This window comes from Sciurus carolinensis, chromosome 3 (genome assembly GCF_902686445.1).
Source record: "Sciurus carolinensis chromosome 3, mSciCar1.2, whole genome shotgun sequence".
Taxonomy (NCBI): domain Eukaryota; kingdom Metazoa; phylum Chordata; class Mammalia; order Rodentia; family Sciuridae; genus Sciurus; species Sciurus carolinensis.
Genome location: NC_062215.1, coordinates 148,598,528 through 148,615,628, shown reverse-complemented (window position 1 = coordinate 148,615,628; position 17,101 = coordinate 148,598,528). Strand labels below are relative to the sequence as shown.

Genomic DNA, 17,101 nt, shown 5'->3' with positions numbered 1-17,101 from the left:
CTGTGGCATTTCCCCTCTGATGTCCCCAAAAATGCAGGCCTGCCATCTTTTTAGGAGCCCATACAGTATCTAAGAGTTGAAGGATTTGAGTATTTCTGTCTTTCCCTCCTGAGTCGATTAGGCCCTTTTCTTTATACAAAGCTCCATGCATGTGGAGGGTGGTGAAGGCATATTTAGAGTCTGTGTATATGTTGACACGTATCTCTGCTACCAGCTGAAGGGCTTGGGTTAGCGCAATGAGTTCTGCTTTTTGTGCTGAGGTTCCTTTTAGCAGAGGTTCTGCCTCAATGGTGGAATTCAGGGTCACCTGGAGGACCCAGCAAGGCATTCTTTCTCTTCCACAAAATTGCTACAATCAGTGAAGTACTCAGCATCAGAATGCTTGAGAGGATGGTCTGTTAAGTCCAGTCGGCTGGAAAATACCTCATCCATGACTTCGATGCAGTCATGATGTGTTTGAGCTGGTATATAGGCAGTATGGTCCTATGGTTTAAGGTCCACACTACTTCCAGGTGGATGCACAGATTTTTGCACAGCATTCCCTGATATCTGGCCATCCAGGCATTAGTTGATATTGCCCCTTATACTCCCTAAATGTCAGTACTGAGCATGGCACTAATTCTTGCCCCATAGTCAGTTTGTCAGCCTCTGACACTAAGAGGGCCATGGCCTCAAGTGCTCATAAGCAGGGTGACCAGCCTCGGGCAACAGAGTCAAGTTGTTTAGAGAGGTATGCCACTAGATGATGCCAAGACCCCAGCATCTGGGTCAGGACCCCCACTTCAATGCCAGTACACTCATGTGTGTACAAGAAAGGCTTGGACATGTCTGGGAGTCCCAAGCTGGGTGCATTGGGAGGGCCCAATTAATATCCTCAAAGGGCTTTTGTTGAACTCATTCCCATAATGAAGGTTCTCCTTCTCCTTTCCTTGTGGTCTCATAAAGAGTCTTTGCCAAGATAGAGAAGTTAAGTATCCAGATTCTACAGAAACCTGCAACCCCAAGGAACTCTCGAATCTGGCATTGGGTTAAAGGAACCAGTATTGAGCAGACAGCCACTTACTCTCTGGGCCAATGTCCTTGGGATAGGTAAAAACGGAGGTATTTGACTTTTTCTTGAGAGATTTTGGCCTTTTTCCTTGAAGCCTTGTAGCCAGCTTTCCACAGGAGTGTGAGGAGTAGTCGTGTTCCTTTCATACAATCCTCTCGTGTCTGCCCCGCCAACAGTAAGTTGCCTACATACTGGAGCACTGTACAGCTATGTTGGTCCACTGGGAAAACTTTTAAATCAGAGGCTAATGTGGTGCCAAAATGGATGGAGAATTTTTAAATCTTTGAGGCAGTCTAGTCCAGGTCAGTTGGATTTTGCCTCCATTCTCAGTATTTTCCCACTGGAAGACAAAGATTGCTTGACTCTGAGGTGTGGAGCAGATGAAGGAGAAGGCATCCTTGAGGTTCAGGCATTTGAAAAAGGCAGGTTCGGTGGGAATGAGACCCAGGAGAGTATAGGAGTTAGGGACAACTGGGTGTAGGGTAAAGGTAGCCTGGTTTACTGCTGGCAGGTCTTGAACTGGCTGATAGTCATTTGTCCTGGCTTCTGGATTGGCAGGAGAGGTGTGTTCCAGGATGACAGGCAGGGTCGGAGGATTCCATACTTTAGAAGTCTCTCCAAGTGCCTCCGGATCTCAAATTGTGCTTTGTGAGGAATGAAATATTGTTTTTGGAAGGTGGGTCCAGTTCCTATTTTTATTTCTTTTACTCTTAAGGGTATGTTTTGGGCCAGTTCAGGAGGATTATCTTCAGTCCACTCCCAAGGCACCTTGAAAGGAAGTCCAAGTCCCTACTTTGGACTTTCTATGAGACTATAGAAGTGCCACTCTTCTCCTTGAGGGATCATCAGTCAGGATTTTCATTTCTGGCTTTCCTAGGGTCAGGGTGGCTTGGAAGTGAGTTGAAAGTCATCTGTACCTGCAGTTTTCTCATTAGGGCCCCAACCTCCACAGGGAAGGAAGGGAAATATAGGAATTTATGAATAACTTCATGGCTGCCTAAATTGCATCATCGAAGCAGTGAGAAGGGGTGATGAGCTCAGCTTCCTATGACCTGACAACAGTGACTTGTCTCTGCAAGAGGGGGCCCAGAGGTTGAGTCACCATGGAGTGTTCTGCTTTGTATTGAACATGAAGTCCATGAGCCAGCCCCCCAATGGTCATTCGGACCATAGGCTCTTGGGGGCCTAATAAAATGGAGCCTTGTTTGTCCTAGTCTTCCTCATAGTTTCCCATGGTGGCCAATCCAACAAAATCATCCTCAGGGGCTTCATATGGTTGTTGCATTGGTACCATCCTGAACCACTTGGCCTCTCCCGCTTTATCTGAGGACTGGGTAATAATTCTCTGACTGTTGTGGGTATTCATTCTTCCAGTAACCTTCTTAATGGCAATGACCACAATTGTTCCTTCCTAATCTCACCTCTGGGCAAGGTGATCCTTTTTGTCATCTTCTTTTCTGACCTCAGCTTTGGCCCAACAGGACACCTCTCTGTGAGTGACTTGACCATTTCACTAGAACAGCAGCAAGCAGACCTACCTTTTCATTTTCTGGTCTGTTTTACATCAGGCCTCTTGATCACAGTTGACAAATACTTCTGTCACAACCTCCCATAGTTGGCTGGCAATCATTCCAACAAATCCCTCTTACTTCTGTAGTTTACTCTGCATGTCTCCCTCAGTCTGACCAACAAAGGTTACACTAACCATTTACTGATATTTGGCTGCTTCTAGGTTGAAGGGGTTGTAAAGATGGAACACTTTCCATAGCTTCTCATAGAATTCATTTGGGCTCTCTTCAGGTCCCTGGAACATCTCTGAGTTCTTGTTCACATTCATGGTCTTCTTCCTTCCTGCCACCTAAAAGAGCCTCTTGATAACACTCAACCATCTGAAATCCCTGGTCATCATTAGGGTCTCATCAGGGATCTTTCTCAAGAAATTGTTTCTGGAAGAAAGCCTGAGCATTCATGGTTCCTGCCAGGGCATGTTCCTCTGACCACTTTAACACGGCTTGGGTAATTCAGCAGCATTCTTCAGTGTTAAACAGGCAGGAGTAGCTGGAGGCAATCAGTCCAAGTGGGCTTGTGGGTCTGGGACTGCATAAAATCAATCATAGTCTGAGGTTTCTCAGTGAAGGAGGGAGTATGGTTTTTTCCAATTCAGAAGATCAGAGGTGATGAAATGCTGATATACGAAGGTGCATTGTGCCCTTTGTACCTGGCTGTCTTGATCATAGTAGATGGGCCCCAGGTTTTCTCTTCATGGCATCTGTTGGGCACCTGGGAAGCTGGGCTTCACATGGCCTCATGGGAGAGGCGGCCTCAGGGGTGTGAGCAGCCTCTCATGGGGTTCCAGCTGCAGTAGGTCAGGGGAGTGCAGGTGGCAACGAGGATACAGTGGTACATAAGGTGGGGAAATTGCATCTGGTTCCCCAGATAGAATGGGCTTCTCAGGTTCTGGTCAGTATTTTGAGGAGCCATCAACTGGGCCAGTATTACAGTTCTCTTCCAGACAACCCTTCAGCCTATGTGACTGAGAGAGGATCATGTTTTGCCAACAAAGTAGGAGAATCGGTGAGGGTAGCCTGGGTCCCCTGTGATAACCCTGCTAACTAGTTCTTTATCTAGTGACCTGCCAGAGGTTCAACCTACTCTGAAAGAAAGCCAATATATTTCACAAAATGTCTGGAGTTTTCTGGAAGTCAACTTAACTCCATAGTCTCTGGAATATCCCTTTTGAAAATTTTTTTTATCATTCACTCTAGAGTAAGTTTACTCTGTTTGCAACCCATTTCCTCCCCCGAAAGACAATAATCACACACATGAGAAGGGAAAGGGGAAAGGGGTGAGCAATCGCTTTGTCCATCTCCACCTGCTCCCCTCACAGAGATATTTCAGGGGCCTCTTTGCACTGGTGGGACTCTATAAACCCCAGTATCCTGACCCCTCCAACTAGGGCCACCCTAAACCGTTTGAGGATTGCCATGGACCTGCTGATCAGAAGTCCACACTGGCTTTGGCCCCCAGGCCACTCTCCCATTGTCCATCTCGTTCACTAACTCTCACACAACTCTGCAGCCCTCTGTCTGAGACTTGGGATTTTATCCTGTGCAATCGAGACTACTTGGGCAACTCTGGGAGGTGATCTGATGCCCCATCTGCCATTTAGGGCCAGTCTACTTATAGAAGCTGGGTTCCTACCTGTCCTACAGGCGGTGCTCCCTGTGCTGGTTCCTGAGTTCCACCTGGTTTTTGTGCTCCTAGGGTTCTTGTCCTAGCACACCAAGAGGGCTAGTCTCCTATGAATTAATTGGCCCGCTGGCACCAGGTGAGGTCACCTCAACCAGCATCCCAGAGCTTGCATCCTGGTGACAAGGGAGGTGAAACACCATTTCCAAATCCCAGACACGAGCCCCCAAGAAATGGTGCGGGATTCTCACAGAGATGGGACATTGAGGCTTTCTGCCAGGAAGCAGCATTTATCTGCCTTGTATGTACTGTTAGCGTTCCCTTCACACGTCAGACGTTTCGTCTCCGAGTTGCAGCAGAGCCGCGCATGTGCACACAGGCGCTGACTGTGCCACGTTGCCTTCCTTTTGTTCTAGGAGAGCCCTTTGTTCTGGGAGGACGCTTACACACTAACATCACCACTTGGGCCTCTCCCTGGCACTTATAATCTCACCCCTAAAACTATTTATCCCCCAGACTCTCCTATCTCAATAAATGGCACTGCCATCGACCGAATGGCTCTAGCCAGAGGCCTCAGAGTAGTCATTCCCCCTCCTTTCCTTCATCCTAACATCCTGCCAATCGCCAGTTCCTAGTGCGTTATCGTCTGTCCATCCCCACACCTGCCCCTCAGCAGGGGCCACCCTGGGTCTCATCTGCCTCTACCACAGCCTTCTGACTGGTGTCCAGCCGTTTGTCTCGATTCCTCCAAATCTTTCTCTACGTCGCAGTCAGAATGGTCTTTCTGATATTCAGATTGAGTCAGTTCCCTTCTCTGATTAAAACTGTTCCCGACTCGCTGAGGTAGAGGAGTAATACTTGATATCAACTCACACTGCACCTGCGAGTCTCTTAATGCAAGATTCGCGGACCTGGCATTGAACTTACTGTTTCTCCATTAGTCTCTAGGCTCTAACGAGCTAGGAGCTGAGGCACAGGAGGACATCCCCACACCCACCCACAGCTCCTGGCATGCAGGAGACAAAAAATGTGCAGTTGAATGGACAAATGCATTTATAACAAGGCTTTTAACTGGGTAGTGACCTAGAAGCTGATCATTAAATCAATGTAGAAGATTAGAATCAGCTTTCATTTAGAAAAGGAAAACAAATAGAAAAGTAAGCAACAGGGGTATTATTTCATGAAACTTTTTATGATAAAATGTATGAAATATATCTTATGTTGCAATAAAATCAAAATGAACAAGCACTTTTTTCCTATGGTTAGAAAGCAGTTTTATTTAGGGAAAACAAAAACAAACAAAAAAAACTGAAACCATTGGTTATCAAAAAAGATCCCTGCCCAGAGGACACTGTACATTAACAGATTTCAAGGACTTAAATTCAAGAAATAAAGTGCCTGCTTTAGAGTTCTAGGTTTCTGTGAGACAACAGCATAGGAATTTAAAATCCATCACAGATTCTGCTTGACAACTATGGCCAGAGGCCAATTAAGCCTAGGAAGGCTCTTTACTGCTATTTGCTCTGAAAATAGATCTTAAACTTATTTTGTCTCATGGTTGAGGTTTTAAGTGGAAACCTAGTGTGAATTCCTTACTATTACGGCCAATCACTGATTTGGGTCTTGGACAATTTAACTTCCCTCTTTAAGAACACAGTGCCCAAGCCAATGAGGTCCTGCCATTCTGTTTCCATAGTAACAAAAGAAACAAACTTTCACCTGCCATCTCCTAAGAACAACCTCACAGTCAGGCCCAAGTCAAAGGATTGGAACAGAGGGGTTACTTTCTCTTCTAGTTTGACTTTCATCGCAATACTGAGAGAGTGAACCCGTCTGTCTCCAGAAGGAAAGTTACATTCACGTCACTTTGGCCTTTGTGAAAACCTGTGATTGAATTCTCTGGAAGTCTATCTCTGCATGCTGTGGATCTCTGCTTTGGCATCTCAACCACTTGGAGTAAGCACTAAAGTCTTGAGTTTTGGAGCCTCTGGATTTGACCTAAACTGAACTCTAATATTGTGGGGATGAGGAGTAGTTTGTCTATAACATTGTGGTTTCTTTAAGACTCTTGATCTTGGAAGGAACCATATAGGAAAAATGAATCTTTAGGCAGTCCAAGGTAGACTCTTTGGAAAAGATAGTTTGTGTGGTTTTTTTTCCTGCTAGTTGTTTAACCAGCAACTCTCTCAAGGCTCTGTTGGCTCACTGGTGACTATGGTATTACCAACTGGCACATTCAGCATTCTGGTCCTCCAGGGATTCATCAGAGAGAAATGTAGAAAAGGTAAAGAAGGGGGAAAGAATCCTTAAACACACACACACACACACACACACACACACTCACCTCAGAAATAAACAGTATAACACCAAGTCACTACAAGTGAGAACCATCTGTGCTGATATGGAAATACCTACTAGATCTCCTGTTACATAAAAAGAACAAGGTGTAGCATAGTATACATAGTATGCTCTCATTTATGTAAAAAATTCAAAGACGCACACACACAGAGTATTTCTGGAAGGATACCCTTCCAGGAAAAAAAAAAAAAAACTATTAAAAGAGGTTCCCCCTTGGGAAGGTACTAGAAGTCAAGGCTGATGCTCAAGATGCTCAGTAGGGGGCATAGTCACACACTGCCATGCTGATTAGTAAATGGCCATTGCCCAAGGCCCTCAGATGTCCTCTTTACCACCTTGCTTGTCCCATCTCCACCCCACCCCCAACACCCCAGACCACCCTGTGGTTTAGCAATTGGCTTGAGGTGGGAGGGCAAGGACTCCCCCAGAACCCCATTCCAGCCCTATAGTTCATGTCCATTGCGTTTGTTCAGTAGCCTTGTCTTATAGGTTGTTAAATGTTTTAGATGTTTAGAGAAAGAGGACTCTGCTTTTTAATAAGTTAATATACACCAAGGCATTGTTTATAATGAGAAAAAAGGGAAAAGAAAACACTCATCAGTAGAAAACTAGTTAAAAATATAAATGAGTACATCCATAGAATAGAAATTTATAGTCACGATGATGTGGAAACAAATCTCAGGTTTTGTTTCTTTTCTTTTCTTTTTTTTTTTTTTTTTTTATATATTTAGCAAGGATGGTACTGGGGATTTAACCCAGGGGCAATTTACCACTAAGCCACATTCTCAGCCCTTTTTATTTTGAGACAGGGTCTCACTAAGTTCCTGAGGCTAGCCTTGAACTTGCAATCCTCCTGCCTCAGCCTCCCAAGCCACTGGGATTACAGGTGTTCACCTGACTCAGACTTTTTAAAAATATTTGCTTTGTATTTCTTGTGAAATAATCTGATGCTGAAGGAGTAGGGTAGTTATAAATGAATGAGATTAGACATGGGTTGCTAATCATTGAAACTATGGGGTGGGCAAGTTCATTACATGTATTTTTTATTTTGTTTAGTTGTAGGTGGATGCAATACCTTTATTTTATTTTTATGTGGTGCTGAGGATCAAACCTAGGGCCATACACATGCTAGGCAAGTGCTCTACCACTGAGCCACAACTCTGACCTCAAGTTCATTATATTTTCTGTACTTTCACATTTAAAAAATTTCTCCACTGTAAAAACTTAGGTTTGAAAAATATGGACATAGATCTATAGTTACTGACATAAAAGAAGCTTGTGGTATTAAAAAAAAAACAATTGTATATACAGAATATAAGTATAGTTTGTTCCCAGTTATAGAATATTATATAGAATTCTGGAAAGCATTAACTAAAATGTTTTCAGCAGTCATCTCTAGGTGTTAGAATTTGGGATATTTTTCACTGCCTTAGACTTCTGTTATGACTTTCTTTCTTTATACAATGAGCCTATTTCAATTTAACACATATACAGGCAAATAAGAATATTTTACTAAAAATATACAAATAAAATTTCCTGTATGCAAAATGCCACTGTGGGGTTCATGATATTCCTAATCTCTGCCATTGGTTCTTATGTGCAAGGCAGTGTTCTGACATGTCTCACTGTGTGGCAGTGAATGAGGCAGGAATTCCCATGGTTCCCATTTTGCAGATGAGAAAACTGAGACTCAGAAAAGTAAGTTTCTTGCTGTCCCACTCCTAAGTAGGGGAGGCTGTCAGCAAAGTCAGGTCCCTCTAATTTCAAAGCCCAGGCAGAATTTCAGTAAAGTCTTTTGTGTATTTAGGGGTTGGGGTGCTAACCCTGACATTCTAGGTCAATTTTCATTTTTTAATATATTTTTTCTAATACTTGCTCAGATAGGTGCATACTTTCAAATAATTGTATTGCATATGTATTATTTTCTTTTTTTCAAAAGCACTTCATGTCTCCATAGATTTTATTTTATTTGTTTTGTTTTGTGGTGCTGGATAGAATCCAGGGCCTGGAACACGCTAGGCAAGTGCGCTACCACTAAGCTACACCCCCAATCCCTCTACAGATTTTAAACAGTCGTTTCAAATTTATGTAAAACTCCACTTATTGTTGTACGACACATGCAATTTACCTATGCATTCTGGTTTTTGAAGCCTAGTATTTAATATTATCTATAATACTGTAATGATGATTATAAGTTCTGGCACTTTCATCTGTGGGTTCTTTTCTTCCTGTTGAGCTGGTTCCTATGGTTACAATGACTCAAGTTACTAGTCAGGTACAAATATTCATCTAACACAAGTCACCTTAGCAGGCTCAGGGGCGGCATAGGGAAACCCATGGTGGAGGCCTGGCCTTCAAGAACTACACAGTCCAGTTGGGCAGGCAAGACATGGACTAGGGAGGGAAGTTGCTAGGAGCTGGCCTGCCTGGCCTTTCACCTCCTGTCCCGGGGATTCCTGCTAAATCCCCCAGGTTCAGGATCGACACCTTTCTTTATTGGGTCTAAACAGAAGCAAAGCTGCTTTCTTGCTACTGCAGCAACCTCCTTCCTGACTCTCACCTGCATCCTAGTCCCTGTGGCCTTACCTTCTCACCAGGATTGCTCCACCACATCTGCTTCCCTGACCTTGTCTGCTTCACTTTCCTTGACACATGACATCGCCTAACAGGGCCCCCAGGCACAGTGAAGAATGGACAGCTATACATGGTAGCCCTGTCACCTGATCTTCAAGCCTACCCTCCTTCTTAGCCTTGGCTTCTACTGCATGTGGCCCCCTGGTACCAGGCCCCTCGCCTGGCCCAGCCCTGCGCTCACCTCCATCTGCCCTCACGGCCTGTCTTCCAAGTCCAGGTCCCGCCTCAGCACTCAACCAGCTCTGCTGACTCTGCACTGACTACAGACTCCCTAGGACAAAGCCCAGGTCTTCCTATGTCCCAGCGTTTAGCACCAGCCTGTAAGTATTTATGCTGTTAAATCAGCCTTTACAAGTGGTGAGTAGTCACCTCACATCTTTGCTTCTCAGTGCTCACATCTGTAAAGAGACCTAATCTTCAAGTTCCCTTTAGCTCTAGAAGTCCTTAGACCAAGTGCCCGAGTTCCTCATGCATCAGTCATGTTAAATAAAAAGGTTTATTCATTTTTCAACTTAAGCAAATTTATTCCAGAGCACTATTGAAATCAGCCATTGATTTAGAAATTGAAGTTTTGAATCAACTATCACTTTAAGCGTTCAGTTAGGTTATTGGTTTTCATAATTTTGGCATTTATTTTTAATGAAGTAATCCACTGATATCACTTAAAACACAAATAATGTTAAAAATACATTGAGAAAAAATCACATCTCTGTCCCACCCTGAACTCCTCTGTCAGTTGTACTCCTCAGAGGCAATTATTTTCAACTCTTTTGGAATTTAACCTCCTGCTTCTAAACAATGTTGCTCTTTTGTTGCTGGTGTTGTTGCAGTGCTGGGGATGGAACTGGGAGCCACAAGCATGCTGGGCAAGTGCTCTATCACAGCCACACTCCCAGTTAATTTTTCAATTTTACACCTCTATTGATTCCTAGCATAGTAAATAGGATTTGACTGCTACACATCCTCCTTCCATTCCCCTCCCCCATTCCCCCAGTGAAGTCACAATTCCTTTTTTTTTGGACAGGTCCCATTTATTTATTTATTTATTTGTTTATTTATTTATTTTGATTCATGGTACACAAATAGGGTACAACTCTTGTTTCTTTGGTTGTACATGAAGTAGAGTCACACCATTTGTGTAATCATACATGTACATAGGGTAATGATATTTGTCTCATTCTGTTATTTTTCATTTCCTCCACTCCCTCCCCACCCTTCTTTTTCCTCTATGCAATCCATCCTTCCTCCATTCTTGCCTCCCTCTCACCCCCACCCCATTATGTATCGTCATCTGCTTATCAGAGAAATCATTTGGCCTTTGGTTTTTTGGAATTGGCTTATCTCACTTAGCATGATATTCTTCAACTCCATCTATTTACCTGCAAATGCCATAATTTTATTCTTCTTTATGGCTGAGTAATATTCCATTGTGTATATATACCACAGCTTCTTTATCCATTTATTAATTGAAGGGCATCTAGGTTGGTTCCACAATCTAGCTATTGTGAATTGAGCAGCTATGAACATTGATGTAGCTGCATCACTGTAGTATGCCAATTTTAATTCGAGCACTGATCTCCAGAATCTATAAAGAACTCAAAAAACTTCACGCCAAGAATACCAATAACCCAATCAATAAACGGGCTAAGGAAATAAGCAGACACTTCCCAGAAGAAGATCTACAAGCAATCAACAGATATATGAAAAAATGTTCAACATCTCTAGTAATAAGAGAAATGCAAATCAAAACTACCCTAAGATTCCATCTCACCCCAATTAGAATGGTGATTATCAAGAACACAAGCATCAATAGGTGCTAGCAAGGATGTGGGGAAAAAGGTACACTCATACATTGCTGGTGGGGTTACAAATTAGTGCAGCCACTCTGGAAAGCAGTGTGGAGATTCTTCAGGAAACTTGGAATGAACCACCATTTGACCCAGCTATCTTACAATTCCCTTTCTGGTTAAATCAATATTAAGTGTCTCTATACATACACACGAGTGTGTACTTTGCTATGATTAGGTTGGCTTTCTTATACAATATTTTTTTAACCAAACGTGCTGATCTGTTGTGCAGTTTTGTCACCTTTCCCATATTCTTGTGCTTGCAGAATTTAAACTTTCTTAATTCTGTTATTTGAGCAGAGTTCTGAGAAATAATGAAGATAAATAAGAGTGGTTAAACCTTCATGCCTATCTGAGAATTGTCTTGAATGTAGGCCCCTCATGAAAGGGGTTTGTCTTTTATGGAGTCAGGAAGAGGATTTTTCATTCTAATTCAGGTAGGTGACCAGGAGAGATTGTATTGTAGTTTGATTGACAGCTAATTTTTCAGAAAATTCTGTGTAGGTCCTGCAGTGGGAATTTCTCTTCACATCAGTGAGAGTCAGGGTGACCTGAGGGAAGCAGGAGCTTAGGAATCTGGGAGACTTCTGTTTGTTTCCAACTCTGCAACTTGCTTCCTCTCTGACCTTTCTGAATAACCTCATCTGTAAACTTGAGATAACAAAAGTGAGCACTTATTGTGTACCTGGATCGCAGTAAGAACTCAGTATGGAAAATTTTAAATTGCTTTCAAGTCAAGTCTATTGGACAGCAAGAAGGGAGGTGTTATTCTAACGCCAAGACCTGACACCAGATCAGCAGCTTTTGGAATCCATCTACCATAATTCTTTGGGCCTTCGCTAAGTCCTTCCCAGATTGTCTCTACTTTTGCTTTGATTCTAAGTGATGTAACTTTCTGCTGTTGTTTTCTCATTTCAGCAAAAACCTTCTGAAAGATCTAGAAGCCAAGACTGCTCCTGACCTGGGGCCATGTACCCCAACCCTCTCATCTACTGCACCTGCTGGGACCCCTGGAACTTGGGACCACGGAAGCTAATCAAGACCCGTCATCCACCAAACAAGGCCCCTACAGGAAGGTGCAAGTAAGGATTATCTGGGATAGGGTAGGTATAGGGGACTTGGTTTTCATTTGCAGCTTTCTTTGTCTCACAAGTTTTCAAAAAATAGTAAGCTTGGCAGCAAAATCCCAAATGGGCCAGAAAGCCTAGCTTCACACAGCCTTCTCTTCCAGGCTGGGGCTGCATGCTGATCTCACAAGTCCTGCCTGAGCTCAGTGTTGTTTTAATGAGGACCTCTGGGCGCCAGTGCAACAGGGAAAGTGCAGCTTCCGACTGAGAATCTTTGGTGGCAGCAGTCTCCTCCCTGTGGGACAAGAGCTTTGGCAACTGGGGACAAGCTGTGCTGCTAACCTGAAGATTCCCTGGGACAATGGACAAGTGTGAGGGCCTTGGGCCTGAGGTCTTAAAGGCCTCAGATCTTCACAATAACAGTTTTCAAGCCATATATTCCAATTTGGGGTCATTATTCCAATAATGGGGAGTGTTAAAACAGGTTTTTGAATTTCCTTTGTTCTTTTCAGTTACCTTTTTTTCACTTTTAGGTTAACGCCTCTTCTACCAGCTGCAAAAGAACAGAATTACCTCAAATCCCAACAATCAGCAAAACCTGCTGATTCCCCAAAGTAAGTATTTTGGGGTCCGTGAGGCAGGAATGGTTTTAGGCATGTGAATGAAATAATTCCCAACTTGCCCAGACCTGCCTGACTTGAACTAATTTGCTGCCAGGGATATCAGAGAATTGCCAGAATCCACTGTGATTTCCCCTAAAACTTCAGGCCCTATGTGTAAACGCTATAGTCTTCCGTACTGTGATTTTAGCCCAATAAGATCCATTCAGACTTCAGCCCCTGAGACCCTGCATCAGAGGTTTCCCCAGTGTTTTCATCAGCTTTTTCACTGCTGTGACCACAGGTTCTGACCAGATCAACGATACAGGAGGAAAAGTGTATTTGAGGGTTCGTAGTTTCAGAGGTCTTAGTCCATAGAAGGCCGGCTCCATTCTTCAGGGCTTCAGATGAAGTAGGACATCATGGTGGGAGAGTGTGGCAGAGAGAAGCAGCTCACATGGTGATCAGGAAGCAGAGAGACTTCACTCTCCAAACACAAATATATAGATACCCCACAGCCATGCCCCCAATGAACCACCTCCTCCAGTCATACCCCACCTGCCTCCAGTTACCACTCAGTTAATCCTATCAGAGATTAACTCACTAACTAGGGTCAGACTCTTGCAACCCAATCATTTCTCCTCCAAACCTTCTTGCATTGTCTCACACATGAGCTTCTGGAGGACATCATAACACCCACCCACCCTAAAAGTTAGAGCTTAGAGAAGAGGGGTCAGATGATGGTGGCATGAGGTACAGCTCCTCAACTTTGGGCTTACCTTTGTTCTGGTTGTTTTCTGAGCACTTCTTTCTCTTGCAGAGTGAAAACCAATGCAGGAAAGCAGGAGGAGAGCAGTAAGTCATCTTATGTGAGTACAAACGGGACAGTGTTGGGGGACATTGATCCAGCAGCTTCACAGTAAAAGGCACGGGCCTTTTACACACACTCATCTCCCCAAATCTTGGCGATGATCCCAGGAGAAGGTGCTGTTACCATTGCACAGTATATGAGGCAGATAAGTGGCAGAGTCACAAGTGCCCCAGTTCAGGCTTTGCATGCCACTCTCCACTGCCTCATGCAGGGCAAGGGGAGAGTCCCAGGAAAGCCTGACAGTGGTGGCTAATCCAGGCCAGGATGCAGCTCATGCCCAGGTGCAGAAGCCTCTGCATGTGCCTGGGAAGCCACAAATCCCATGGCAGGGCTGTCAGGACACCTGAAGGGAGCAGCAGTGAATGCTGGGGAAAGAGGTGGGGACCAAACCCCAAAGGCTCTTGACACCTGCCTTGGAGTGTGAGTCAATCCCTGTGCAGCACAGGAGTCTTTATGGGTCTTTCCAAGGCAGAGGACCAGGTAAGAATTACATCTTAGAAAAATATGCCCTCTGATGGGATATTATGGGAAATTTTTGCTATTTTCCACTTTGCTTCCCTCCCCCCACACACACCACAAGAACCATGCGCTCCTTAATGACCAGGAAGTAAAACAAACAGAAACATAATTGCCTTTCCAGGAGGAGAGGATAATGAACTTAGGGAAGTGATTCTGAAGGCAGAGAGGCCAGCTGGGAGGGTATCATAAGAGCCCAAGAGCAAGATGTCTGTGGCCTTGGGTGATGTCCAGGCAGGTGTGAAAGTAAGGGCAAGGTGGAGATTCTCTAGGGGATAATGACGAGGGGCCTCAAGGTCAGGCAGTAGCTCCAGAAGCTACGATCTCATTCAGGTCCACACCAGCTGGTGGCCCCGCCAAGATTCTGACTTAGCATCTAGTGTGGGAAGAATATACTGGCACTTTAGCTCTGTTTTGCTTTTGTAATCATGCTAGTCATTTCCTCATTTTATTTTGTTTTTCCTCACAAAAGCCCTTTGAGGAGGAATTATTATCCCCATTTTTGAGATGAGGAAACTGAGACACAGAGATGTTGAATAACTGGAGATTGGTGGCAGGGATAAGATTTAGATTTAGGCCTGTCCAATTCCAAAACCTGAGCGGTTTCCACAATGGCTCTAGCCACCATCTCCAGAGCAGGAGCAGGACTACAGTGCAGAGTGTGTGGAGTGGGGCATCTGTGGTTCAGTTTGGCATCATTGAACTGCAGTGGTCTCTAGAGACATCCAGGAGCATTGGGATTAGATCTCATAGATCTAATGGTGGATGGTAACTAGGGGAGGATGCAAAAGTTACGTGGGCCCTGGAATCCCATCTCATGACTCTATGTTTAAGATGCAAATAAGATAATGGTAGAAGATTTGGAGGACTCTCAGGACTCCAGGTCTATAATTTTACTTTACCTTCCCCTTCGGTGACCAGGAAGTGATCAATGTGTCACCTGGCTATCAACTTGCTCGGAATCGGGAGCAGATTTCTGTCACCTTGGGGGACGAGATGTTTGGTAGGAAAAAGCAGCTGGAATCTGAGATGATGGACAATCTCAACATGTCCAGGTAATGTCTTAGGACCAGCGTCCAGCTCCTCTGAGCTATCCCCTCCAGCCCTCGAGGACAAGCCTCTGACATCCTTGCCTGGGTCACTGGGGCCCCCACTCTGAAGGTGTTGCAAGTTCACCTCTCTCCTGCCCCCTGTTTCTCAGTACTGCTCCTCTCCACGCCCTTCTTGCTTTGCTCTGCTCCCATCTATGAGTGGATTCAAAGGACGGGATGAAGACAGAGGTAGTATGATTCATACTAAGGAGAGCAATTGTTCCTGGGGCTGAGAAACAGGTGAAATATTCATAAATGAGACTGGATTTAGAGTGTGTAAATTAGCAGTAAAGTCAGTTCCTGGGAGACTCAAATATGCACTTCTTCTTTTATTATAAATAGTCTAAAAATACCACTCAATTGTGGAAAGTTCCCAGCTCCAATCCACTGAGCACAGTCATCTTCTGTCACTGAAGCCCACCCACTACCTAGCCTCCAATGCCACACCAAGTACATCCCCACACCTTTTAATTCTACCTCCTCAATCTCTCATTCCTTTCTTCTTCCTCACTCCCCTACTGGAGTTCAGGTATCTTACTTCTTACCAGCACTACTGAATGACTCTCTGAGCATCTCTTCCTTCAGGCTTTAGCCTCCTGTCAGAATTATTTTTCAAGACAGAAATCTAAAAGGCCAAAAACAATAACAGAAAACATACATGCACACACAGTCACTTACCCATCTGTTGGTGTGTAGAAAGGACAACCAAACCATTATTTGGGTTAGAAGGGATTTGGGTTGAGGGTCCAACTATGCTTCCCTCATCAGGAAGAGAATGGATCATGTACCCATCGTCACCCACAGCCACCTCATGGCTCCCTCAGAAAATTTTTGCCAGTTGTGGCATAATAAAACATGCTTGTTTCATTTCCTGGTAAAATTCTCTGCATATTGCTTATACTGAAGCTCATGTTCAAAGGACAAGGGTTCCCTATGGTTCAACTTTCTCAGATCCTGTTGCCCTCCCCAATATCCTCGTCTTGTCTCCTTACCTCACATTCTCTCCATGCCCAGTTAGACTTGGAGGATGTTTGGCCAAGGGAACTCCTTTCAGTTTCACTGAACACAGCATTACCTGCTACCCTGTCTACTCTGGCTCAACCAGATATAACTGAATGATCGCTAAATCATCACAAAGTAAATCATTATCTATTCTGAAAGTCACTATCTTAAATCCTCTCTTAGCCCTATTTCCAGCCCATTCCTTATATATGATTCACAATCAACATCACCTTCTATTTTCCTAACCCTCTGAACTTTACTGTGCTCCATTTCAGCTATCATTACCAAGACAAGGTCAAACCCTAATCAATGTCTCATATATTCCTATTTCTCTTCTACTCAATAGGGTACCAAACCATCCTGCTCACTTCTGCCCAGGTCACCCAAAAGGCTAGATCTGATGTTCAACCACCCAACTGCAACAAACCTTCTCCAAGAGCCCCCCTCCATCTTGTCACCCCCACCTCATAATGGTGGAGCTAGTACCGAAATGACCTGACCCTAGTCATCCCAGGGGCCTGACTGGCCTGTTATGAATGATAAGCTCTGAAAATAATGGAAGAATTACTTGTCCCACAGGACCGATACCATTAGTAACCTTGAAGAGCAGATCTCAGAGCTGACAGCATTAATAGAACAAATGAACAGAGACCACCAGGCTGCCCAGAAATTGGTGAGTGATCCTGGCACTAACCAACATCTTTCTGGGTAGAGTAACACTATTTCAGATCACCTACATGCCAGGCAAGATGCCAAGCACTTGATTCCTGTGGGCCATGTTGTCCAGATGATAGAACTCTGAAGATAGGACCATGTACCTGAAAGTATTTCTCTGACTCCATCTTCATCCATGAGTTCAAGACCTAACGTGTTCAT

The 17,101-nt window shown here is 44.2% G+C and overlaps 1 protein-coding gene across 5 annotated transcripts in view; it reads left to right on the top strand.

Annotated features, from left to right (window-relative positions):
- Positions 1-5,964: 5,964 nt before the first annotated feature.
- Flacc1 (flagellum associated containing coiled-coil domains 1) overlaps positions 5,965-17,101 on the top strand; it is a 40,810-nt gene continuing 29,673 nt past the window's right edge. For 3 of the 5 annotated variants that reach the window (XM_047546001.1, XM_047545999.1, XM_047545998.1), the window contains exons 1-6: positions 5,965-6,196; positions 11,998-12,161; positions 12,680-12,760; positions 13,566-13,614; positions 15,054-15,187; positions 16,805-16,898. In XM_047546001.1, the coding sequence (XP_047401957.1) occupies positions 12,049-12,161; positions 12,680-12,760; positions 13,566-13,614; positions 15,054-15,187; positions 16,805-16,898 (471 nt within the window). In that variant the 5' untranslated portion in view covers positions 5,965-6,196; positions 11,998-12,048. Of the gene's footprint in view, positions 6,197-11,997; positions 12,162-12,679; positions 12,761-13,565; positions 13,615-15,053; positions 15,188-16,804; positions 16,899-17,101 lie in introns of those variants that run through there. The other 2 variants (XM_047546002.1, XM_047546003.1) reach the window with 2 other exon arrangements.